We start from the raw sequence: 25,648 nt of genomic DNA, 5'->3' as shown, positions 1-25,648 counted from the left end.
TTGCAATACATACATCTTTTGAAATGCTTAAAACATTTCCCTTGACTCGTTAGCATCTCTACACCAACATACCGCAAGCTTACGTTACGACCTAAACCCTTATAAGAAGTGCAGCTTCAGAATTGTCTTAACTCCCACGCGTGACCGCGCGGTCGAGGAAGTAGCAAGCACCACGTGCCCGCGCACGTACAGTGCGAAGCAGGACGTACTCTGCTGCTGTCGGGTATAAGCTGGCTGTTGTGAGTCTGTACCACGGCCGCTCCTCTGACTCACACATCCACACACTCACTCACACACACACAGGCAGGTGTGTGTGGCCAGCAGTGCGCATACTTCAGCAGCGGGTCGGACAAATTCTGCAGCCTTTGGATTAATTTTTATTTTTGATACAATTTTATTCACAAAACATCGCCATTATGTTGTGGACGGCGAGTCAAGTCTTAAGGAAATTCTCCACCTCGTCCGTGAGTAACGTTGCTTTTGCTGCACCAGAGAATGAATACTGCTTTTCATACTTATTTTGCATTTATTAGAAATAGAAATGAATCACACGCATGCCAGGTCGTGGTGACATGAAAAGTACTGAGCCAGGATTGTCTGATTGCGGATCAGTGAGTTATAGTTCACGTCCAGGTCTTCACAAGACCTGAACAAGACCCTCTGCTGCTGTATTTCCAGCAGAGCAAAGGATGGTGTATCAGGCCAGTTTGCCACGTTACTGTACGCTCGCCTCTGTCTCCCCCCTCTCCCTCTCCCTGTATGCTCTCACTGAACTGGCCTTTACTGTATAAGATGTGCAGGAGTTGCATCAGCCTTTGAGCTCCTCACTGTAGATCCACAGAGGCTTAGTTTCGATCCTGCTGGGCTGCAAGCAACCCAGAGGACAGTTACATACGGACAGTGTATTCAGCCAGCCATTCGTCGTTATTTGGGGTGTTTTGCATGTCATTTCCCCAGCCAGCTTACTGTGAGTGGTCGCTTAGAATAAATGGCTTTGAATGCATCATGAGGCACGTTGCAGGCTGTAATGTAACAGCCAGAGACAGTGCCCCATGCACTTGACAGGACCATTCATTTGAGCGCTTGAAACCCGAAACCTCAGTCCCTCACACGTGTACTGCTGCAGCCGCAAACTTCTGACTTCTCTCTGGATGAGGGCTGTGCTCCCTGTCAGCCAATAGCTTTTCTCAGAGCTGGCTTTTAATTTGTAATAACCATTGGCCAGGGGTAGATTTAGTGATTGGGAGCCTGGGAAAGGCAAGCAGCCCCCCCCCCACCACCACCACCACCACCCGAATCCTTTCAGTTCCTGCTATTTATACCGCCATACATTTTTGGTCTGATAAATCTGATCCTTTATCCTCTGCATTTGAGCCATTCTCAGTATTCGGAGTGGTGGGCAGCCACTGTGCAGCAACCAGGGACCAGCTCCAGTTCTAAGCCCAGCCCTTGATCAAGGGTACTGACAGGAGATTTAAGCTCTAACAGAGAAGGAACACACACACCAAGAGTTGTATTGAGGTGCAGGTGTAGGAAGTGGTGCATTTCTTTTATTCAGCTGACTGTTCAACTGTCAGGCATTGGTGGATCTTGAAAAAGGCCTGATCTGAATGAAAGAAGTGCATGTGGGGCCAGAGAGTGCGACTCTTCTTTTCTTCTCATAGGAGATTTAACCTAACATTCATGTTTTTGAAGAGAAGAAAACAAGAAATCTGAAGACACATTTTTGTTTTTTTTTGGAAACCAAATCAAGTAATCAAATAAAATTAATTGTTGCAGCCTCAGTGTCCCTCAAAGTTTGAATAAATACCTGTTTAATCATACTGGCCATTGTTGTAGCCAGGTGATGTTGCTATTGTTTGCAGTAACCTAAGCTGGTGATGGTGCCTTTGGTCAAAAAGTTATCTGTTAAGGAAGTAGTGGAGGTGTGACCTGTACCACTGAAAAAACAGCTGAATCATGTTTTCTGTCAAGTCTAAGTAAATAACCCTGATGAGGTCACAGTGATGTCATCAAGGTTATCTGTGGACTCTGAGACAACAAATGCTTTAACAGTTAGCGTGAAGTTTGAAAGACCTGGGTATTTACCTGGTGGGGAGAGGTTACCAAGGCCTGCGTCTTTGGGACTTGACCCATATATGAGATTAAAGGTCAGGATTTCTCAGGAGCGGCCCATCAAGAGCTGTGTTTTGTGGGCCCCTCTGGCTCCTGGTGCTGAAAGCAGTGGCCTGCAGTTACACTTGTAACATCTATGGAACCAACATGTGGTCAGGAGAGGGTGCTGAAAATCCTCGCACACTGAGCAAACACATTGTGTACACATGGAGTTTGAATGAGACATGCTGCCGATGGACAAAGCTGATGATAATGTGTCTGTGTTTCCTCTCGTTACAGCATTATTACCAGAATAAACTTAAACTAGCCATAATTGGCCAGAGCCTGTTCGGCCAGGAGGTGTACAGCAGCCTGAGGAAGCAGGGTCACAAGGTGGTGGGTGTGTTCACAGTCCCTGACAAGGATGGCAAGGCAGACCCCCTGGGTGAGTTCATTCCCTTCTCTCTTTCCAGATTTGCTTTCTTCCTGGTCCTTTGTTGAGCTGTTATTGCTGACAGGTTATTGTGAAGTGGTTGGTTTGACCTCTGGAGTTGTTTACTTCTTCAGTTTGCTTCAGCTGATGCCACTCGAGCCTGAGAATCCAAACCTCTGTCTTTCTATAAAGGAGGTGTGTAGCTTTTTGGTGGATTTGAAAGCACAGTCCAATGCGACTGCAGGAAACAACATAAAAATACCAGCTTTTATGAGTATAAGAGCGCAAATGTCGGCATCTCACAGCCAACAGTTCCACATGCTTGGAAAACAGAACATGCTGCAGTCTGCTGAGGTGCTCAGCCTTTTCTTGAAGTCCTGCATGAGTCCATCATGTTTTTACCTCCTCCTCACTGTCAACACCACTAACCCTGCAGGATGAGTGGTCATCAGAACTCTACTTGCAAGTAGTGATGGAGGCTAACATTTTTTTTTTTTATAATGAGTTAGATCTACAACTGTGTGCTTATTATATTAGTGAGCCAGCTGGACAAACTGAGCTGATTCCGGACTGAATGCATGTTAAGTTTATTGTATTTAGTTAAAGTAACTGCATGTGAGATCTTTGGCTTCTTTTGTTAAAATAATCAGGTGTAATTGATTTTTGAAGCAGCAGACACAGAGCAGCATTGGAGTTCATGTGGTGTCTGGTTTTTGGTCACGTGATCAATCAAAGGCCAATATTCACTCTCCTTTTAGCTCCGTTTTGGTCTCCTCCACCCCCCGAGGGAATATCTGTCTCTTTAGCTGCTAAAAACTCCACTACGTTCACCAGCTAACTTCATCTGTGGTCTGGTGCTGAACAGGTTGTGGACACTGGGTTTATCAGTGCTTCTTTGCTGAAAGGTGATATTAATTTCCGCATCTTTAATGTAAAAAAAAAAGGGGTTTTATGGAAAATCATTTAGCTATTTCTTTAAGTAGGACATTGAAAAATGTTAAATTGTGGTGCTTCTTTTTAGAGCAAGTCCTTTTCATTATTGATGAATTATTTCCTCTTACTTATAAAATGTCAGAAAATAGTTGGAAATGCCTCTAATAATTTCCCGCAGTCATCATTTGACATCTTCAAATTTCTGAGCAGTTCAGGACCCAAAAATATTCAGTTTACTATCATATATTGCAAGGAAAGGTATCAAGTACTCACAAATGACAAGCTTGAAATGGCAAATGTTTGTCATTTTTGCTCAAAAATAACTAAAACAATAAATCAATGATCAGAATAATTGGCGGCTAATTTTCTGTCGCTCAGACAATCATTGCAGCTCTGAAGTGCATCACTTTGACAGTTTGACCCACTGGGTTGTGGGTGCTCTGTGTACTTCCTGAAAATGGCCCCTAAGGTAGTGAGCACAATCGTTTAGTTGACATGTGCTTCAGTATTGGTCTACAAGGTAAACATATTCAAAGACTAGTCCTCTGCAGGCTCTGCAGCTTCATGTGATTAACTAACAAAGACATAAAGGGCCAAATTTCTCCTTTTGCATAAATGGTTTACAGGACAATGAGAATTAACATCAAAATGCGACAGAGTAGATGTTTTGTACTGGGTTAGCACAACAACAATGAGACTGAATACCGTTGATGAACTGATGTCCCGGGACTTCTCTGGGTCAACAGAGGCCTGTGCTGTGGCTGAGGTAGATGCGTGTTGACCCTGCAGTGCTCCTGGACAATGACTGGCCTTTATCCTGTGTTAGCTGCGGGATAGTGGCTCCATTGTGTGTGTGGGAAGAGGCCCCATGTGGCCCGGCGGCTCTGAGGTGACAAGACTTTTGGTGTGATGCAATATTTCCAGGAAGCATCAACATCATGAGTATCAGCCGCTGCTTGACCTCTGCCTGGCAACCTCCTTTCCTCTGAGGGTTTGCAGCCAACATCCAACTCTTTCCTCTCTTGTTATTTCTAGTCATTAACATATTTAGTTTAGATTTTTTTTTCTCAGCTCTTCAAGAAGTGGAGGTGGTCAATACAGCAAAGATACTGTGATATTCAAAATGCGTTTTTATTGTTATGTTAAACATACCAAACGGTTATGTTTGTTTTTTGAATCTCACAGAATGATTTTGTGTTTGTTGATTTATTTTAGTACACAAACTGTCTACCAATAGACTCTACTGCTGCAAATAAGACTGACGTGAAATCAGAATAACCCAGTATTGATGAGATCTTAATAAAGCTCCTTTGAGGACAGTTTGCAGTTAGAAACTGACATTCTTAGCATATTGTAAATAGTTCAAAATCCAACCATACTTTACTGCATGGCGATAGTATCAAGTGTGTGACCTCCCTGACCTTGTTCCTCAGATGCAGGTTGGCCTTTATTTGCATTTTCTAGTGGACATGTATCTGTGGGTGTGACAGCTGGTTGGGACACTGTTGGTTTCCTGTTGCTTCAGTGGCGTAATGTAACACAGCAGGCCAGCTGTTGGACTGAAGTGGAGAAACTGCATTGTGCCAGCTTGCTTGGGCTGTGTGTGCAGGTACGGCAGGTAGAACTGGTTCTCTGCCTCGAGTTAAAGCTCATTTAGTTAGTGTTGAAGTGGCTGCCACATGTTTACTGGTCACACTGGTTTGAACAACTATATAAAGATGATGGTTTCAATCTGTGAAGCAGAGCCTGGGGTGTATCAGTAAACTCTCCTCTCCTCTTTCAGCGGTGGCAGCGGAGAAGGATGGGACACCGGTGTTCAAGTTCCCACGGTGGCGGGTCAAGGGGAAGCCCATCCCAGAGGTGGTGGATGCCTACAAGGCGGTGGGCGCCCAGCTCAACGTCATGCCCTTCTGCTCCCAGTTCATCCCCATGAACATCATCGATCACCCCCAGCATGGCTCCATCATCTACCACCCCTCCATCCTGCCACTGCACAGAGGAGCCTCAGCCATCAACTGGTGAGGAAAAGTAATCACACTCTCTCTTTAAATTTGTGAAACATACATGCCACATCCTCACAGGCACTGGACAGAAACAATAAACACCATAAACTGAATCACAGTCAGAAAAATGCATGCAGCCACCAAGTCATATTAACACCAAGCTGCACCCCCTTCGATTCACTTTTTACATCGGTCATATGACCTCAAGTATCCGAAAATATATACAGTAACACAACATGATGTGATGCTTGAAAGATCATTTACCAATGGAGAAATATGTTGTGATGACTAGAAAGGTGTAGCTGTCCTGATGTGTAAATTAGTTCAATCTGCAGTTCCCGAAATGTATTAAAATCAAATATGTGAAAGTGAAGTAGTGTTGATCTTCCATAAATCTGAGGCAGATTATCATAATTTAAAATAGAAGTACCAGATTGAAGCAGCAGAAGCCGCTATTTTTTTACTTTTGGTCTCTAGTGTGGATCAAAGCTCAAACAAGCTGGATCCTACACTTCCAATAATTCAAGTCAATACCATCATTCATTACAGACAGCGTTAAAAGTGAGACTAATTTTTAAATAATAAATAAAATATTCTTTCTCATACAAATGAAAAGTTTGATTCATAAGCACTGACATATATCTTTGCTCAGTTCAGTCCTCTCAGGGTTTTGTTGTTACAGCCTCACATGATCTGATATAACTGTTAGCCTGTGAGGGCTAATGCTATATTGTGTTAGCCATCTAACTTTGCTACTCTGAGTAAATGTGTTTACTTTATGGCTTTTCTGTACTTGCCCTACTGGTTTACTAAGTTTCATCAACATTATCCAGGAACTTGTGCTTGTGGCTACAGTGGCAGTTGGTCAGCAAAAGTTTTACAACCTAGCTACTTGTACTTCAGACCAACTAAAGGGCTAAAGTATACAGTGACAGGCCTGCTTCCTGTCTGCTTTCCAGGTCAGAGTAGAGGTGGAGGACGCTTTGCTGCTAACAGGAGGTTCAAACCAGTTCTGTTCGACCTCAACCCCCTAGCAAGCTGGTTTTCTTATCTATCCTGCTTGCCAGTCTGTTCTCCACCCTTACTATCTGTTTGCTCCTGTTATCACTCAATGAATGGCTTCTGTTTGTTTTCAACTGTAAAAACACAACTATTATTTTCTCCCAAGACAGTGACTTTTAGATTTGAACCCCTGCTTTGTCACCATTTATGCCCCATTTACTCTCATCGTATATCTGGCTCTGTGGTAGTGGTGACTCTACTATCAGCTGCTAACAAAGTCTTTTAAAGTCAGAAGGACTAGTTTGACATTTTGGGAAATATACAGCTGTTTGTCTTTCCCAGAGTTCAATAAAGAGATGAAGAGCACTCTCATGTCCGTCCAGTATGAATGAAGTTACAGCCAGGAAGTGATTAGCTTGTATAGCCTGAGAGGGACACAGCTATCTTAGCTTTGTGCTAAGTTCAAAAATGCCCTGAACAGCAACTATTCACCAAGAAGTTACTGCACATAACTTCATATAAGACCACAGTTTGTTGTTTTAACATTTCTGCTCTTGAATTAAGACAAATGGGGTAAAACCTGTTGTCTAGAAGTGCTTTTAATCTTTATGCTAAGCTAAGCTAATTGTCCAAATGCTTCATATTTAACTGACAGACATGAGAGTGATGTTGATCTCCTCATCTAATTCTTGACAAGAAAGTGAATGATCTTATATTGAACTGTTCCTTTAAGCACATAATGCACATATGAGCCTGGAGCTTCTCCCACCATGCACTGGGCTAAAGGCAGGGTACATGCTGGACTGGTCACTGGTCTGTCACTGAGATGACTCTGTTTGGAAGCTTTTTAATGCAAAAAAAAAAGCATTAGTCTTACTAGTCATAATGTATTCACAGCAGAGATATCTTGATAAGATATTTTGACCTGCAACTCCCAGTGTCTATGATATGATATGAATCCAGTCAAATTTCTTGCCATTAGCCTTAAGAAGATCAGTGTTTGAATGTACGGTATTCAGTTGCCCAATGAGAAGCAATGGGCGACAGCATGATTGTTTCACAGTCTTATCAACAGTCTGATTGCCTCAGTCTAATTCTCTTCAGGTGCAATCACCTTTTATCTTCTCTTTATCTGAGCCTGCTCCATTTGTTCAGGTTTATGGTCTAGTTTATGTCCTCTATCAGCTCTTCAAAAGACGTGTTCTGGCATCGTTTCAAGTTTGTGTTGTTTTTTTCCTGTGTATGTGTGTGTCCAGGACCCTGATCCACGGTGATAAGAAAGCTGGCTTCACAGTGTTCTGGGCTGATGATGGACTGGACACTGGGCCAATCCTGCTGCAGAGGGAGTGTGCTGTGGAGCCCAATGACACCGTGGACACACTCTACAACCGCTTCCTCTTCCCAGAGGGCATCAAGGCTATGGTAACCACCTGGAATTTCACATTACTGGGTGAACTAGTCCTTTTGATCACACAAGGAGTGTAATCAGGAGCATATTATCAGCATGCATTTACATCAAACCTGTGTCAACTGACGGACTAATCCACCAGCTAGTCAAGACCCATTGGTGCGTCTTCATTCTCTTTCCCATAATGCCCACTCAGTCTTCTCCAACTTTTGAGGCTGTCGACAACATATTAACATGAACTTCACGGACACACACTGCAGACTCAGGTGACTCACTCGTACTGTTTCCTTGTGCAGGTGGAGTCGGTGCAGCTCATCGCTGATGGAAAGGCTCCTCGAGTTCCCCAGACAGAGGAAGGGGCGAGCTATGAAGGCATTCAGAAGAAATCCAACGCCAAGGTGACAGTTCTCAGTCCAGACAGCACTCCGAACTCACATACTCTATCACATGCCATGAATATACTGTTGAACTTTTCATTCATTTAGGCTGAGTGAAGAGGGGAACTGCCTCAGGGTCCCAGACCTTCAGGGACCCTAAAGGCCCCAGGCTGTCTGTGTAACAATTATTTTATGGTGATTTGACTGGTTGAAATTTTGCTTTGTAATATGCACCACCAAAGCGCAATCCAGACTAAAATATAAGAGCCTTAAGGTGGCTTCTGTATTTTTCCTAATCATGAATCACTGTCCTATAGAGGGGGTCTTTATAAAAATGTAATTTTACAGTCATACTGCAGCTATTTCAGTTAGTTTTATTCCACCTGGGGGAACTTTTTTAACGAGTAGCTTAACATTAAAACCTATTCTTAGTAGTTTGTGTACTGTTTCTACATATCAGGAATGAGTCTGTAACAGTCTTTCTGTGAATCCTGGATGACCATCAGATGTTCTATGTAGGCATAAACATGGCTGGAATGTGTCTGTTGAAGACAGTCATGGAGAAAGATAAGACAGAAACTGTGACAATGATCTGCCGGAGCTGTTCGGCGGGGGTGGGAGTGTGGGGAGGATCGGGAGTGTCAGTGCATGTGGGGTAACCACAGGGACATGCGGGGCGGTGGGAATGAGGTTGTGGGGTTATGGCTTTGAATGCATTTTTCTGAATTTATGAAGGTTTGTGTTCAAGCTAAAATGGGATGTTAGAGCAGTAGCATTCCAGCATGCAGCATTTGGAGGTGCCTCCCACAGACAAAGTGTCATTCATAATTCTAAATATCTACTGGAGCAGATGGTGGGTGAGGTGACTCGAATTATTCGAAACACAAGACGTTTAAAAACCCGACAACAAACACTGACATGACTCATTATTTGTATCACTCCACCATGATTGTGCTGAACCTCAAGATGCTGCTTTTTTTCCACAGAAGAAGACACAGCATGTATTCTGCTGCCTTCAGCTGTTGGACAGCTGCTCAGTGAACAGCATGGAAACTTACTGTTGGCTCAACATGTTGTTCAGGGTCGAACATGTAAGATTGAGTGACTGGCTGATGTTTATCTTCCAGGGGGAAAGCCAGAGGTGGGGCTGAGCATAGCTGCTTTCTGATTTGTCCCTTGGAGCCACGTTGCTGGCAGCGTGTCTAAATGTGCTATTCTTAGCGCAGAGGGTTGGTTTCCAGCATGGCTGACCCACGTGTCACTCAGCAACTAGCAGCCAGTTGTTGGGCTTCCCTCTCATTCTCAGAAATTAGGGGACCTGGTCTGAAAATGAACTTGACCTGTCAGCATGTTGACTCCGGTGTCTCTCTGTCCCTCAGGTCAACCTGGCCCAGCCAGCTGAGGCCATCCACAACTGGATCCGTGGTCACGATAAAGTCCCTGGTGCCTGGACTGTCATTGATGGTCAGGTGCGTTTCCTGGAACACACAAGAAAATACACACACTACGTGTCTATTATAAAGTCAGTCTGATGGTTTGGATGACTGATAGAGATCCTGATATTTTGGCATGAGACAGATATTCAGAAACTCAAACACGGTGTCCTGGAGGAGTCTTCAAATGTGGCCTTACACATGTCGCAGTTCCACTGCATGGTAAACAAGAAGTTTAGGCATCTTTTCATTTTATATTCTAGTCAATAATAAAATGTAGCTTACTTTGCATAGAATTGAGATTTGAAGGTTTTGAAAAAGTGATTTGATTAATATTAAAATCAGCGGTTCTACAGAACTGAGTCCTTTTCCCTGTGTGGATCCTCAATGCAGAACTCAGTCTTGTCCATGTTGTCCAAGTACGAGTCCCACATCTAATGAAATAAGAAAGTTTGGCCTTCACAGCTATAACTCTGTACAAAAACTGAAGTGTAAAAATGGCATGGTTACATGTAAAATAACATGCTAATTAGTGAGCTTTAGACATGCTTTTAGGTGGATTTTGTTACCTTTAAATAGACCTGGGCCACCTGTGTGCAGCTAACCTGAGGGTACCTTCATATGACATTACAGAAGAATCAGATTCATTTGGTTCATTTGATGTTGAGCTTCCTGAACCTGAAACACACAACATATCTGTTTTTAATGTCCCTCTTTGTTTTTTTCCTCAGCCTGTGACCCTGTATGGCTCATCCATGTTGGGGGGCTCGGTACCAGCCGGTCAGCCCCTGGAGGTTGAGGGGGCGTCCCAGCCCGGCCTGGTCACCAAGACCGGGCTTGTCCTGTATGGAACTGATGGGAAGCCTGTGAGTGTTTCTGTAACTTGTTGTACTATAAAACAAATATTCAGAGCAAACAAAAGCAGAGCTGGGCGAGTGTGGCAATGCTCATGCCTCTGTCTGCTGTAGGCTGGAGTCATTCAACCGCAGCATGTGCTGTCTTGCCTCTGCAGGTCTTGTGACTTGACTGTATCTGCTCTGTGTTTGCTCCACAGCTGCTGGTGAAGAACCTGCAGTTTGAGGACGGGAAGATGATCCCTGCTTCCAAATACTTCTCCTCTGGGGAAAGCTCCAGTGTGGAGCTGACTGATGATGAGAAGAAGATGGCAGGGGAGATCAGGGTAAGTGAACTGATTCACATTTCCCTGTCTTACTTAGAAAGGTAGTGTTGAATACTGATTGTGAATATGATTGATTTTTAAACCACAGAACATCTGGAAGGGCATCCTCAGTAACGTCCCAGCCATTGAGGACACCACAGACTTCTTCAAGTCTGGAGCCGCCTCCATGGATGTGGTCAGGTGAGGGTGGAGGCCAGAGCAGCGATTGGTTACCATTAGTACATACAAACAGGTTGAATATTTAGTACAGCAAGAGGGTAACCATGTCTCACTGTACGATACTAAATATTGTTTGTGGACACATGTTCAATGAACTAATACCAAAGCTACTCATCAAAAGGCCACATCATTAGTGCAGGACCATGATAGATGTATATCCTCAGCACAGCTATCACAAAAACATTATTTCTGTTTATTTTCTTGAGTCTCATTTGAAAAGCATTTCTCCAGTTGGAAGGATACAAAATTTTTGAAATGAAAATATTGCATCCAAGTGTGAGACCTGGTTTTCACAGTGTCACCAGCGTGCCAGTGACAACCACTCATTAATGAGGCTGTCGAGCTGACAGCACACAACAAAACAATTCCGATAAGAGACACCGGAGAAATGAGAATAAAGAATTTCATGTGTGAATAATGCAAAATCAGACCCCAAACCCTTCGTGGACCTAGAGAAACTAAGTGCTCATCACTGTAGGTGATGTCATTGAAAAAAGCAAACAAGAAGAAGCCACTGCCAGTGTATGCACTGAGGTCTTCTCTGTGTCCAGGCTGGTGGAGGAGGTGAAGCAGAAGTGTGCCGGCGTCCAGCTGCAGACCGAGGACGTGTACATGGCTACCACCTTCCAGGACTTCATCCAGATGTTTGTCCGCAAACTGAGAGGAGAGGACCAGGAGGAGGAGCTGGTCATCGACTATGTAAGTCTCCTGCTTGACCTGTGTCAAGTGTGAAGCACAGCTGAGTTAAAGTGTGGGGCTTTAAAGAGAGTCTGTTCCTGCTTTTTTTTTTTGTTCACAGGCAACCAAAGAAGTGAACAACATGACAGTGAAAATGCCAAACCAGTGTTTCATCAACGGCCAGTTCGAGGATGCAGAAAACGGGAAGACCTACGATACCATCAACCCCAGCGATGGATCAGTGAGTCACAGGAACATGCTGACATGTGGATCCACACACACACAGAAGGTGTTGTTCGAAGAGTCGTATTCGTATTGACTGTGTGTGACTGCTGCGTCCTCCACCAGGTGATCTGTAAGGTGTCCTACGCCTCAGTGGGGGATGTGGACCGGGCGGTGGCAGCTGCCAAAGAAGCTTATGAAAATGGACCCTGGGGCAGGATGAACCCTAGAGACAGAGGAAGTCTGCTTTACAAGTGAGTAGCTCCACCTAGAGGACTACAGTGGGACTATATGATAAGGAGAAACACTCAGGTCCAGATTCCCCAAGGCTAGAAATAAAGCAACTAGAAGACAATTGCATGTTTTATTCTGCTACAATACACAGATCTACTCTGTTCATGACATGTCCTGCACTCTGTTTATAGAAAAAATGATCATCTTGATATTTCAAATAAAAATCCTCTTGGACAATGTGTATCGCTAATGTCAGTTTACAGGCTAGGTAGCTAATTAGCAAGTCAGCTGTAGCACATTGAACATCTTAAAGTCCAGCTGAAATGGATTTTTTTGCCTGCTACAGAATATAAATCTATGTATGACACCAGCTTTCCTGCTAAAGTCTCCTTCTTATCTAACTTACATTTTGACTTGGATTCAGAACTGTGGCCATTATTCAATATTAGACTAAACTTGTAAACATTGTCCTATGAAGTGCCTTTACACCTGGAGGACTGTAGCATTACATGTGTAATGTACATCGTCCACGTCTGACCTCGTCTCCCCAGGCTTGCAGACCTGATGGAGGAACACCAGGAGGAGCTGGCCACCATTGAGTCCATCGACTCAGGAGCTGTGTACACGCTGGCCCTCAAGACACACGTAGGCATGTCCATCCAGACCTTCCGATACTTTGCCGGCTGGTGTGACAAGATCCAGGTAGGTTGAAATTGTGACACACAAACCACAGTTTTGTAAACGCTCAGCACTGATTATGACACCAGAGGCACACGCTGTTGTTTCTTGCAGGGCAAGACGATCCCCATCAATCAAGCCCGGCCCAATCGCAATCTAACCTTCACTAAGAGAGAACCTCTGGGGTAAAAGAACATTGTCATTGTATTCAGTTGATGCCTGTCTATATGTATATTTATTGTTTTGGGGGTTTTTTTGTCCAGTAAGTATGTTCACCCATTTATACTGTGTGCTTTCTGTGACAGAGTGTGTGCCATAGTCATCCCATGGAACTACCCTCTCATGATGTTGGCGTGGAAGAGTGCGGCCTGCCTTGCAGCTGGAAACACACTCGTTCTTAAACCTGCACAGGTGAGGTCACTGTACCACACTCTCACTTTAAGTTAAGGCACACACAAAGTGCTAAAATAATTAGTTGGTCTAAAAATAATGATGTTTCTTCAGCTGAATACTCACCTGATAAAGTATCACATGCATATCTTATCTGATTCTTTCCATCCAGTTGAGTGGAGTAGTTCATTTCATACGTTATTTCCTATCTTTGCAGGTCACTCCATTGACAGCACTGAAGTTCGCTGAGTTGTCCGTGAAAGCTGGCATTCCAAAAGGAGTTGTCAACATTTTGCCAGGCTCAGGTAATGAACACAAATACAGGATCCACATCGTCTGGAAAAAATGAATGAAGTCATTTGTCCTTTCCTTACCACATGTGGCTTGTGCCTCTGATGTCACGAGGTCAAGGAAACATATGAATTAGAAATCAAAAGGAAATAGTGCAAAGAAAACCTGGTAATCATCCCCTAACCTCTTGTGGTGTTTTTCGAAGATTACAAAATGCACATTTTAAAGTAGAAGTCTGGTGATATATTTGTTTTGAAGGTCAACAGATCCCATAAAAAGACCAACACTGAATATATCTGCTCACCAGTACTGTGTGTGTACAAAAGCCTGATATATTTTATCCCTCTGGGCCAAAGAGCTCCATTATTGTCCAGAAACTATTAAAAACATATCAGTGTTCCTCCATTACCATGAACACACACACAGTGTAGTTTGTTCTGACTCAATCACATATACACTGGGCTGCTGCCCCAGATATTCAGCAGAGCACCAAATGTGGATTACTCACTGCTGAAAATAGTCCCCAATAAACGCACATTTGTTAAAACACACAGTGTTCAGCTGTCACTAAAGGCTACTGAATTACTGAGGCTTTTTTAAAAAATGGGAACATATTTGTGAGCTGGTTTTAAAGATTTACATTTTCAGTAGGAACCAGTAGGCTTGGGACTGAGAGACCCACACAGTGAAGGGAAGACTAAAATGTTGGTTCTGGTCTTCTTATGGGATTTATTGACAATAGGGAAATATACAGTAACACCTGCCTTATACAGCCCACCTGTAATACTGCACCTTCCACTGTTTTCCCTTTCTGTAGAACATCATTTTGATTACATAAACATAGATTATGGGTTGGCAGAGACAGAAAAAGAAGTGCACATGGTTGCCACTTTGATACTTGTGACTTTGAATGTTTCCTCATCGATCCACAATCCACCTTCTTAACTCCTTTTTCTCCTGCAGGCGGCATGGTGGGACAGCGTTTGTCAGACCACCCTGACATCCGCAAGCTGGGCTTCACTGGCTCCACACCTATCGGCAAACAGATCATGAAGAGGTATGACCCGACAAACTCATTGCTCATTGGTTGATGTCAGTGTCAGGTGATACCTCATGGCCTTTTTTCCTGCGATGTCCTGTTGCAGCTGTGCTGTCAGTAACCTGAAGAAGGTTTCCCTGGAGCTGGGCGGGAAGTCGCCTCTCATCATCTTCAGTGACTGTGACATGGACAAGGCTGTTCGCATGGTGAGAGACTGACAGGGACTTGTCTTACTGGAGGGTATTCAGGCTGCTTTAATACCATGTTAGTGTTGCAGGAGGTAGTCAATGAGTACATTTTTCAATTGACAGGGTTACAAGAAGCTAACATGCATCATTTTAAGAAGTATTTTCATATTTGAAGTTGCTGTCAAAAGTGAGTTTTGGAACTGCATATGGAGAAGATGTCAACATTAGATTCTAAAGAGGTCAGGAATTGAACACACTGTACATTAATAAACAGTGAAAACAATCCTGATATCTGCTGACAGCTAATCTGCGTTTTTGTCCACAGGGCATGAGCTCTGTGTATTTCAACAAAGGTGAGAACTGCATTGCTGCTGGACGTCTGTTCGTGGAGGAGTCCATTCATGATGAGTTCATCAGCCGAGTGGTGAGTGAGCCAAAGTGCTTCCCTCCTCTAGAATAATATAGTGCATATTGGACATTAAAGGGGTACCTCTGTACAGTTTCGGGACTCATAGACAGATTAACTTTTAGTCTCTGCTTTTGGTCAAGCTGCTAAAACTCTTTTCCACCATGCTTTCTGTAAGGTGGAAGAGATCAAGAAGATGAAGATTGGAGACCCACTTGATCGCTCCACAGACCACGGCCCACAGAATCACAAAGCCCACATGGAAAAGCTGCTGGAGTACTGTGAGGTCGGAGTTAAGGAGGGAGCGACGCTGGTGTACGGAGGCAAACAGGTGGACAGGCCAGGTACAATACACACCAAGCCTCCCGAGGCAAATGGCTGCTACACCTGCTGACCAGCAGCACAATGTCTGTTAGTTCTAGATCAGATTTACAGCTGCTTTTTGTCTTATTGGTTCTTCAGTGTTATTGTTTTGTTTGTAAAGTACATTTTGTTGCTTTCTCTAGCTGCACCTGCTGATCCACTTCATTATCTACAGAATATATCAATTTTCCTAATAATATAATCATATTTATCACCACAACGCAAGGTTTTATTTGAAGATTTCTCTTTTGGTGTTGGTTTTACCATTCAGAAATCAAAGAAACTAGTCATTTTAGAACGCTATGTTACAGAGGAGCAGTTTTTTTCATTGTCCTCTTAGCTGCAAGCTACGGCTAGTAAAGCTACTAAGCTAGCTAGCAAGGAGAAAGGGTGATTCACCAAGTCTATGGCAGTACCGAAAAATACAATTACTATTCTAATTATCAAATTAGTGTAAAACACACTGTTTATGCGTGAATATTATTCTGAGTCTTGACTTTTCTTTTTTTCTATAACTTGGACAGGAGCTTTGCAAAGCGCTAAAACTGCTACACTGTTCAGCCTGAAAAAAGAAGTTAGCTGACATCATTTTGAAAAGACTTATTATCAAAATCATAATAGAATAATTTTCTGTGGCTTGACTGTCAATTTATCATCTCAGCATATGACCCAAATGAGCTGCTTTCTCTCTTGTTTTCAGTTTTGTCTGTAGAAGCTTTAGCACCATTGTTAGCATCAGCTTATAATCAATATGGCGATTTTCCCTCAGGTTATTTCATGGAGCCCACAGTGTTCACAGATGTGGAGGACCATATGTTCATCGCCAAAGAGGAGTCCTTCGGCCCCGTCATGGTGGTGTCCAAATTCAAAGACGGGTATGTCATTAAAAAAGTGTCTTATAGTTGTTACAGTGCTGTTGTGCGATTTGTATAACCGTTCTCCTCTGACCTCTCGCTCCAAACCGCAGCGATGTGGAAGGCGTGCTGCAGAGAGCCAACGACACAGAGTACGGCCTGGCCTCGGGCGTGTTCACCCGCGACATCAACAAGGCCATGTATGTGAGCGAGCGGCTGGAGGCTGGAACCGTCTTCGTCAACACCTACAATAAGACCGACGTGGCTTCACCTTTTGGAGGCTTCAAGCAGTCCGGCTTCGGCAAAGACCTCGGTGAGTGGACACGTGGACACCTGCTTTGTCCCCCCTGCAGCCTTCAGCCTTTCAGTTACCCAGAAAGCTTTGACCAGTGAACATTGTTTGGCTGACGCTGTTTCGCTCTCATCCATAGGAGAAGACGCCCTCATGGAATACCTCAAGACCAAAGCAGTGACTGTGGAGTACTGAGGCCCAGACTCTCCTAACGAACTCTGACCCACATCTGAATAGGAAGAGACTCGTGTGTCTGCTTCAGTCAGACATCCAGCTTCGCTCAGCATTGTTTTTGGACAGTGTGTGTGTGTGTGTGTGTGTGTGTGTGTGTGTGTGTGTGTGTGTGTGCGTGCGTGCGTGCGTGTGTGTGTGTGTGTGTGTGCCATATGAATGAGAGGAGAGCTGTGTTGTTCGTCTCCGTGTGGACAACGTGCCTGTCTTTTCTGGGCTTTCTGCGTGGAAATTCACATCCTGATCAATGGACACCTGCGGTTTATACCCGTCTGCATATCTCCACATAAAACCCTCGGCTGGACTCCTGACGGGAGCCGAGCTGGGTCTGAGCCGAGGTTTCAGTTTCCTAAAAGTGTGTTTTATGTTAAAACACGCTCACCACTTTCAGCCTGAAGCCTGTTTTCCTGTCATCATCTCTTCTGTTCAAAATCTGAAAATCATCTGAAGTCATGCCTTTCTCATTCTCTTATAATGCTGCCTTCACCATTCCTTTAATACCTCTTTGTCTGCTCTTTGGCAGCCGCTGGACTGTTGTGTACTGTATTAGAATTTGGACAAAAGCTCAAACACCAGGCTGAACAGTGTTTCACAGTTTCAAGTCTGCTTCCCAGTCACATTCTGGAAGTGTAACCTGTAACCATCACAGTATACTGACTCCCCTCTACATCAGTGAGACAAGGTGGAGGCTTCTTTCACACTCACATAAAAACAAGCTGGTAGCAGGGAAAGAAGGGATTGTTATGACTGTTTTATTCTTAGTGATTGATTAAAGTCTTAATGTGGACTGAGGCCACAGCAGCCAAATGCAAGTTGCTCACTTTTATCTTTTAGGTTATTCAAATTATTCCTCCGAGTTTTTGGCTGTGACGTCCAACATTTGAGATCAAGCCGCTTCACAGCATCACATGCACGAGCGATGTCATGAGGACGTCCATGAGAGACAAACTTTTTGCAACGTGAAAAAGATTGTAGCTGTGTGTCACATTAAAAAGGTTGTTTGACAGCCGGCTCTCGAGTCGCAGATGTCGCAGCGTCTTTCAATGCAAAATTTGACTTTCTTTGTAAATATTTTTTAACAAAAGAGGGGAAAAAAGGACTATTTGATATATATTTTGTCAGAGGAAGATTATATGTTACAACACTGTATTATATCCAGTAAAGACACACCAGCTAGATGTTTTTATGCAACACAAATGTGAAGAAGTTGTGAAATTCGTTTTTCTTCTCTCTTTGACTGGGCTAAGAAGTTTCTTTCCTCACCCCAGAGGGTGAGGAAAAAGAAAACCCCTTCAGTGAACAGTATGTCTTCAGCCAGTAATGTCATAGGATGGTAAATAAACTTTGATTTGAACTTTACTGCATGCTGCTGATTTTACTTGCAAACATCGTGCGCAGTGAGACGACAGTGAGCGGTGCCTAAGCATGCACGTAGTTTGGGCTTAATTTGATAAAGTTCCCTCAAATGTCTTTTGTCAAATTTTGTGTTAAAACATAGAAATTCTTCATGGTATGACTTCTATGACAAGAAAACTGTTGGAAAAACACACATGAAGGTCAACGTAAGGTTTCAAAAATGACCTCTGACCTCAAAATAAATAAATGTAATTGTACAACATCCTTTTCAGTGAAACAAATGCACCGGTCTAGGTACAGTATTCATGCTGAAATGCTGCTGTTCTGTGTGAAGGCGAGGAGGCTAACCTCGCCTCTGTCCCCTGACTACAGGGGAGACAACAGTTCTGCAGCCACATTCAATATTTTACCACTCAACTGGATTCTTGTAACAGAACGAGAGCTGGAAATGTCAGCAACACCTGAGATGAGACTTGTAGTCAAGACCAGCTTGTGTTGTGCTGGCTGGTGTTAATTCCAGTTTCCTGCAAGTGATGAGCTCTCAGTCGTATGTGTCTGCAGTCCATGAGCTGAAATGTGCTCAAACTCACATACAGGAAGCAGAATGTGTCACAGTCTGTTCTGATGAGTGTAGATCAGTGGCTGCCTCCACAGCTGAGAAACACTTACCTAACCCTGTTTTCTCAGCGTCATACTTCATGACTTTTCCTCGTTGGATGAAAATTGCCTATAAAAATCACTTTGAAATGGTGACATGTTTCAGGAGTCAGCTAATTCTGCTAAAAAATGACACATTTCTGTTACATACAACAGATTTAATAGGTGTACAGACATCAGCGTTTGCCCCACACAGTGGCGTGTCCGGGCTTTTTGACTGGGGTGACCCAACGGTTTGTTTCAACTCGATTTTCAACTCTGCTGTGTTTACTAGGCTGGATAAAAAATTTATATTATTATTTATTATGCTCAAAGGCTACTGGCAACTTTTAAGGTGGAGTGTTTTCTTGTATGTTATTTGATACGAGTTGACAATGTGAACCAATAAGCACACTTTAAATGTCAATAAGACAACTCTGACCATTACATTATTAGTTTTCACTGCCTCTGTCACCATCTGATCCGAACATCCTGCTCCACTGGCACTGCACGAGTGTAGATCGGGTCTTAATGCCTGAGCGATGAGTTATTCTAACCCTAACTGTTCCCCAACCAATTACGGTCTACGGCCTCATTTTCAGACATGTGTAGAACTAATCGGGTGTCTGGTACAGATCAGGCAGTGACCGGCTCTTTTTCATCACACATGCTTTATTGATGACTGGATCTTCAAACGCTTGAAAAATGCCTATGAATGTCAAGCACATTATGCAAACAGTGAATATTCCACCTCTTCGCTTGGAGAAAAAAGTGGCAGAGCATCCTCAGTTGCTGGCCCCCCACAAGCGAGCAGCCACCAAAATATCGGGGTGTGCCACTGTAGATGGTGAGATCCCTGAATTCCTTGTGATTGTGTGATGAGAAACGCTGACTATTAAAAGTTTTGGACTATTTGCATATGCAGTTTGTCAGTTTTTAAAGTGGTGAACTTCTCTCCATCCTCGCATGTGAACGACTGAGCCTTTCCAGGATGCTCCTTTCACACTCTCACCTGTTACCAATGAACCTGTTTACCTGTGGAACGTTCCAATCAGGTGTTTTTGAACCATTGCACATCTTTCCCAGTCTTTAGTTGCTCCTGTCCAAACTTGTTTGAAACACGTTGCTGCATTAAATTCAGAATAAGCAGATATTTATAAAAATCAAGGTTTCAGTTTGAACATCAAATATCTTCATGCTATGTTCAATTTAATATGGGTAGAAAATGATTTGTTTTTATTTACATTTGACACAGCATCACAACTTTTTTGGTGCAATACTGTAAGCAAACTGATTCATTCAAGACAGGCTTTTTAAGACAAGCACTGCTTTTCAGGGCCACCACTCTGCTGTCTGAGCAACAAGTCCTTAAGTCCAAAGTAAGCAAAGTGCAGCTTGTTCAGTTATGTGGATCACGACTTTTCAAGTTGAACCCCAAACATATAGAGGCACCGGTAGAAAGACACTGACATACAGTATGTGTTACATATAGATATACACTATGATTTCAGCTGTTGGCATAATCATGTCTGTCAGTCTGATTATTGCAATTTCATTCTCATAAAAATCTGTTCACCATCAAAATCATCATGAAAGCAATGACAGTTTGAAGCCTACGTTGATGGAAAAATGTGTACCAGCTCATGAAAACCAAAAACAAGGTGACTCACAGCGTTACACGTAAACACATCATGTACAGTGAGAGGTCACGCGGTCAGGTGATGGCCAGACTGGATGACATCATCACAGCATCGGTTCTGGCTCCACAGGCACTTTGAAACTTTGACCTTTAAATGTACAAAACAATCTTTATTGTTGTTCCCATAGGGATGAGGAAGATCTGCATCTCTCCACACGGGAGCTTTCTGTTCACCGACTGTGGGTCAGTGAAGTAGGTAAAAATCCCTTCACACCTGAGGCAGAGGTGTTGTCATTGGTCAGTTTATCCCACATCATCTCAGAGGGCAAAGAGACTTAAATCACAGTCAAGCCGTGCGGCCAGCTTTTCTACTCTCCCTGCTGATCGACAACCTGGATGTTGGCCTTCTTCTTCGTGCCTCGGTCTCCAGGTAATTTGAGGTTATGCTCTGTTATCTCACTCTCCTCCCCAGAGTCTGATTCCTCCTCAGAGTCAGAAGTCTCCTCTTCATCCTCTATGTCGCTGTCTGACCCACTGAGCTCCACCAGCGCTACGTCCTGAGGACGAGAGAAAGAAATGACAAGACTCAGTCAAATCATACAACAAGTACTATTAAAACAACTAAAAGGAGACTTCTGAAATATACATCTGGAGTCTTATAGTTCAGCAGAGGGAAGGAAAGCTTACATTTACCAGCAGACTGACACTCACCATCTCTATGACCCTCTGCGCCTCCTCCACGCATTCTATATCAAAGCATCCAGCAGGAGCTTCCTCCATCTGCTGCTTCAGCTTCTCATTGGCCTCAGCCATCTGAGGCAGGAAGCTCTGCAGCCGCTCCAACACTGACGCACAACACAACAGAACGCATCATCACACTTCTGCCTCAGATGGTGTTTGTTTGTACTTTTATGGCAAAATCATGTCCAAGTACTAAATGGTGAGTGATGTTTGGTCTCACCGCTGCTTCTCGGGACTCTCTCTGTCTGCAGGGAGCTGCCAGCCTTTGGCCTGAGGAGGAGTTTCTCACTGAGACCTGGCAGCACAACAAATAAGCTCACAATGAGTTGCTGTGTAACAGGACCTGATTCTCTCCAGTGAAAAGGATAGAATCCAGATAGAAAATGTGATACAAAGTCAAAATTTGAGACTTAAGTCACAATAAAAATATACCCCCAACAGATTACTTTCATAACCAATTCATCTGTAAATTATTTTCTATGGATTGTTTGATGGTTTGGTCTGTAAAATGTCAGAAAATGGTGGGAAATTTGATCAGTGTTTCCTTCAGACCGAGATGATGACCTTAAATGTGCTGTTTTGTCCATAACCCAAAGATGTTTAGTTTACTCTCATAGGAGGAGTGAAGAGCCAGAAAACATTCACATTTAAGAAGCTTGACCTTTTTCATTAAAAAAGTACTCAGACTGATTTCTCCTCAAAACAGCTGCTGTTTAATTTAATGAAACAACATTTCCTTTAAATGCAGAGCAATGTGAACTCTGCAGCTGCTCGCTGTGCAGTAACATCTGGGTGACAATTCAATATTGTTGACTGAATTTCAGCTCAATCCTATCTATGATGTTTATCATTCTACAAATTCTGTGGTCTGATGTTTTATCAGACACAGTGAATTCTGTCCAATATAACACTCAACAGTGGAACACATTTCATTGCTCTGAACATCCATTTGTTCATTTTACTTGTAATTTTGTAAAACATTTGTCATGTCGATATTAGAAAATCTGCTTAATAATATCTAGATAATGACTCTACTCATCTTCCCTCGTCATATGTCTAACTCAAGGGTTTGTTTACTTCTTCAACACTAATCACATTTAACTGTACAGGACGTTGTATGAAAGTATAGCAAAACATTTTGTAAGTCATAACAATGTCTGAAATACTATTCAATAAAACCGTGCTGAGCTGTGACATTAGGAGTTTTCCTTAGACAATAGTTAGCAATTAACAATTATTGATTCTGAGATTTTTTGTCACAGCTTTGGGGCACGTAGCAATCCATACAGACACAGTCGTTTTCACTGAAGTCTAGTGTGTCGCAGTTAAACACCGGCTTTTAACATTCTTATTCTCAGCATTTTTCTTCCAAAAATGTTACGTTCCACAAAAAAATCAAACCTCCTCCGTTGCCACATGACAGCAAAGCCTGGGAACTCGTTTTCTTGATGTTTAATTCCATTTCAGACGCGACACGACAGTGTTTTCAATGACATGTGTGTTAGGAATGAGACCAACATCCGGGTGGAAAGTCAGAGTTAAAGGTTTGAGCCATGCTGTCCACATCGCCCTCTACTGTCCGGAAGAACTCACGACATTTGCCTGTGGTGGCTGTAAAAAATCACCAAAAATACATGAACAACAAATAAGAGCGCTAATAAACAAATAGATTACACAACATCGTTAAAAGCTCCGACTGAAGTTATCTGTAAACGTAATGAGCCTATGAGCTTTATTATTCAAAAAATGAAATGCTACTAAAGTGAAGTGTACTCTGCGACAGCGCCCTACAGTCAAAATATCTCTGTGGCACGAGAAAGGCCGTAGTGTACCTTGAGATCTCACTCTCACCTGCTTTTGTTACCGCGAAACCTTTCAGGCAGGGTTGACCCAGTGTATTTAAATGTGAGTGTTGTACATCATGAATTTATCTCTATCTGTCGAAAGCACGCAGACAATTTAATTTGCTTACAACGCAATATTTCAGATAACGCCATTATTTTTCGCCGTGGAAATAAGTGAACACAATCAGAAATTATGAAAGTGTCAATAACACCTGAAAGAGGCCTGTCTTTAAAACTTTTTTTTAACTCTGCCGGTCCAGGCCGGTATAGATTTACGTCCACCATTATTCAAACCGGGTGGATCATCTTCCTAATATAGACGATCTTTGGTGGCACTTTTTGCTCTGACGCGGTTGTCTGGCTGGCTGACTGTCAATGAAGAAGACTCGCATCCCTTCTCTTGGATAAAATGTCTCCGTAGCAGAAAGGTAACTTCTGGAAAAGAAACAAAACCCGGTGACGACTAGAATAAGTTTGTTGTTATTATTTTCTGTTTTTTTGTATCCACTAGCTAACAGTGGACACTGTGTTCTCTCGGTTAACGCATAAGAAAGTAGGGAGCTGTGACTGCTACTGTTTTGATTCCTCACTGCTAGCTAACGTAGCACAGTGTTAGCTAACGTAAACAAATATCCACAACTAGCCAAAGTGTTCGTGTTCAGCGAGGTTGTCAGTAAACATTAGCTTGTGTCGTACGAAACCGCTCCCAGAAAATAGAAGTGCACTGAACTGGGACGGACAGGTAAGTTAATGTGAAAGGCCTGAAGAATGATGAAGTGCGGAGGCAGAGGTGAGCAAAGTAACGATATGTAGCCTGTGGTGTCCGGACTGCATCGTCAGCATAAGACAAGCAGCAGTGGTCTCACCGAAATACCAGTTTTAAAGCGTATGTTTTCTGATTTTGCTTGATGACTAGACAACGTAAAAATTCTTTTGCCTCCACTTTAAATTTGTTAACATAACATTACTGATGATAATGTAGCACTATCTTTACTGCTCACCATCCAGAGACATGGCGAACAGCAGCGTGAGACGATGACAGTTGTGTTCTATGCTAATGGGCTGAGGCTGCCAACGAATTGTCCAGCGCTCAGTTGGAATCATGAGTAAGACTCTCCTAGTGAGAGAGGACCAAATGTCAATGAGCACATCTTGAAGATGAAAAAAGCCTGAAGCTGCTGTAATGATGTGGGAACTTTTGATTCAATCTCCTACCACTCATGCTGATGTGAAGTTGCATTGATTCCCTCAAAGCAGGTCTGTAGTTAATTAGAAAACAGCTGCTCCATATTTAGAAGCTTCTCTGGTTTTGTTCCTTCTTATAAGCAGTGACTCAGCTGCTCCAGCTTAGTGTAATATCATGTTGATTATTGTTTCAGGCTTTGTTTTTCTGTCCTCCCAGCTATTCTCTCCTCTGTTGTCTTTCCTTGTGTATTTTCCTCAGGCTGATGATTTCCGGTGTCCAATGTCTAACACGGATGGTGCACCTGAGCCAGTGTAAACCAGTTTTACTGTGTATCATTTTTACGCCATTCTCAGACTGGATGACAGGAGATGAGACACCGCAGCCGTAGACCACATCATGAATATCCAGAGTCTGGGAGGAGCTATAGGGGAGTCCCTGGGCTCTAGCCTGACGGTGCGTATGAGCGGAGCAGGTGGGGGGTGGAGTGCTCTCTCCCTGAAGCCTGTTTCCTCTGGGCGGATTGCCTCTCTGTTCCAAACCATGGTCCCCACTGGTTACACCAAACTACAGGAAGAGCGGTTAGCCATGGTGGACCTCGGAGCTAAGCCAGAGGCTGGCTCGCTCCAGAATGGCTACAGACAAGAGACATCACATATAGAGGGCAGACGGCTCCTGGACAGGGCCTCTCGCTCCTCTGTGACTTTATCTGACTGTGGAGACGGAGGCTACTCTGAAACAGAGCCCATGCTGGCTGAGAGGAGGCTCTCTGGGGAGGAGGCAGATGTGGAGGAAGAAGAGGATGGTGAGGAAGGACTCGTATCTGATGTGCAAAATATGCCCAAGGAGTCGCCGCTGGCCATGGCGCTGCAGATCTTGGTGCCTTTCCTGCTTGCTGGATTTGGAACCGTATCAGCTGGAATGGTGCTTGATATTGTGCAGGTAAGCTGAGCGACAATACAGCTATTATTCAAACAACAGCCGGCGTAGCTGAGAGCTCAAGACAGGGCAGCATTAAAGGCTAAGTCCAGTTTATTCCATTTGGGTCTTATTTTCACAGCATGGGCCATTGTTTCAGTTTAGATAACACTGATCTTACATTTAGATGTGAGAATATGGTGTCATCTCAAGAGCAAAGTCTGACTGGCAAAAAGCAAAAAGCACTTTTACACCACTTTGTTTGGCGGTAAAAACTGAAAGTGAGTGCACTTGAAAAGTTGTAGTAATTCTTTATTTGTCAGGAAAATGTTGTGCATGTCTATGTGAATTACCATAGGTCAAACCCAAAGCAGGAAGGAAAA

The 25,648-nt window shown here is 43.3% G+C and overlaps 3 protein-coding genes across 4 annotated transcripts in view; 2 read left to right on the top strand and 1 right to left on the bottom strand.

Annotated features, from left to right (window-relative positions):
- The first annotated feature begins 215 nt into the window (after positions 1–215).
- aldh1l2 (aldehyde dehydrogenase 1 family, member L2) lies at positions 216–18,306 on the top strand. The gene is made up of 23 exons (XM_076722425.1): positions 216–464; positions 2,395–2,539; positions 5,244–5,478; positions 7,722–7,887; positions 8,170–8,271; positions 9,630–9,719; positions 10,415–10,549; positions 10,738–10,863; positions 10,952–11,043; positions 11,634–11,781; positions 11,882–12,001; positions 12,109–12,236; positions 12,768–12,918; positions 13,009–13,079; positions 13,200–13,305; positions 13,502–13,589; positions 14,539–14,632; positions 14,721–14,820; positions 15,128–15,226; positions 15,387–15,552; positions 16,341–16,446; positions 16,539–16,738; positions 16,857–18,306. Exons 1-23 carry the CDS (start codon positions 417–419, stop codon positions 16,910–16,912), a joined length of 2,772 nt encoding a protein of 923 aa, XP_076578540.1. The 5' UTR covers positions 216–416; the 3' UTR covers positions 16,913–18,306.
- A 1,293-nt stretch (positions 18,307–19,599) lies between these two features.
- Positions 19,600–22,863, bottom strand: nopchap1 (NOP protein chaperone 1). The gene is made up of 4 exons (XM_076722426.1): positions 22,722–22,863; positions 21,541–21,615; positions 21,291–21,424; positions 19,600–21,136 (listed from the first exon to the last, which is right to left on the bottom strand). The coding sequence occupies exons 1-4, from the start codon at positions 22,780–22,782 to the stop codon at positions 20,948–20,950; spliced, it is 459 nt and encodes a 152-aa protein (XP_076578541.1). The 5' UTR covers positions 22,783–22,863; the 3' UTR covers positions 19,600–20,947.
- A 642-nt stretch (positions 22,864–23,505) lies between these two features.
- slc41a2b (solute carrier family 41 member 2b) overlaps positions 23,506–25,648 on the top strand; it is a 33,430-nt gene continuing 31,287 nt past the window's right edge. Inside the window, exons 1-2 of one of the 2 annotated variants that reach the window (XM_076722417.1) lie at positions 23,506–23,592; positions 24,609–25,289. In XM_076722417.1, coding sequence (XP_076578532.1) covers positions 24,747–25,289 — 543 coding nt within the window. In that variant the 5' untranslated portion in view covers positions 23,506–23,592; positions 24,609–24,746. The remainder of the gene's footprint in view (positions 23,593–24,608; positions 25,290–25,648) is intronic. The other variant, XM_076722418.1, reaches the window with a different exon arrangement.

This window comes from Chaetodon auriga, chromosome 22, assembly GCF_051107435.1.
Source record: "Chaetodon auriga isolate fChaAug3 chromosome 22, fChaAug3.hap1, whole genome shotgun sequence".
Taxonomy (NCBI): domain Eukaryota; kingdom Metazoa; phylum Chordata; class Actinopteri; order Chaetodontiformes; family Chaetodontidae; genus Chaetodon; species Chaetodon auriga.
This window is presented reverse-complemented; position numbering and strand designations above follow the sequence as displayed.

What these genes read in the sequence shown, in the direction of transcription:
- aldh1l2 (XM_076722425.1), top strand. Translation starts at nt 417, where the DNA reads ATGTTGTGGACGGCGAGTCAAGTCTTAAGGAAATTCTCCACCTCGTCC. An exon ending in AGGAGCTGGTCATCGACTAT is followed by an intron (nt 11,782 to 11,881) that starts GTAAGTCTCCTG and finishes TTTTGTTCACAG; the next exon opens with GCAACCAAAGAAGTGAACAA. An exon ending in CAAACAGGTGGACAGGCCAG is followed by an intron (nt 15,553 to 16,340) that starts GTACAATACACA and finishes ATTTTCCCTCAG; the next exon opens with GTTATTTCATGGAGCCCACA.
- nopchap1 (XM_076722426.1), bottom strand. Translation starts at nt 22,782, where the DNA reads ATGGAATTAAACATCAAGAAAACGAGTTCCCAGGCTTTGCTGTCATGT. An exon ending in GTCATGTGGCAACGGAGGAG is followed by an intron (nt 21,616 to 22,721) that starts GTTTGATTTTTT and finishes TTGTGCTGCCAG; the next exon opens with GTCTCAGTGAGAAACTCCTC. An exon ending in GAGAGTCCCGAGAAGCAGCG is followed by an intron (nt 21,425 to 21,540) that starts GTGAGACCAAAC and finishes GTTGTGCGTCAG; the next exon opens with TGTTGGAGCGGCTGCAGAGC.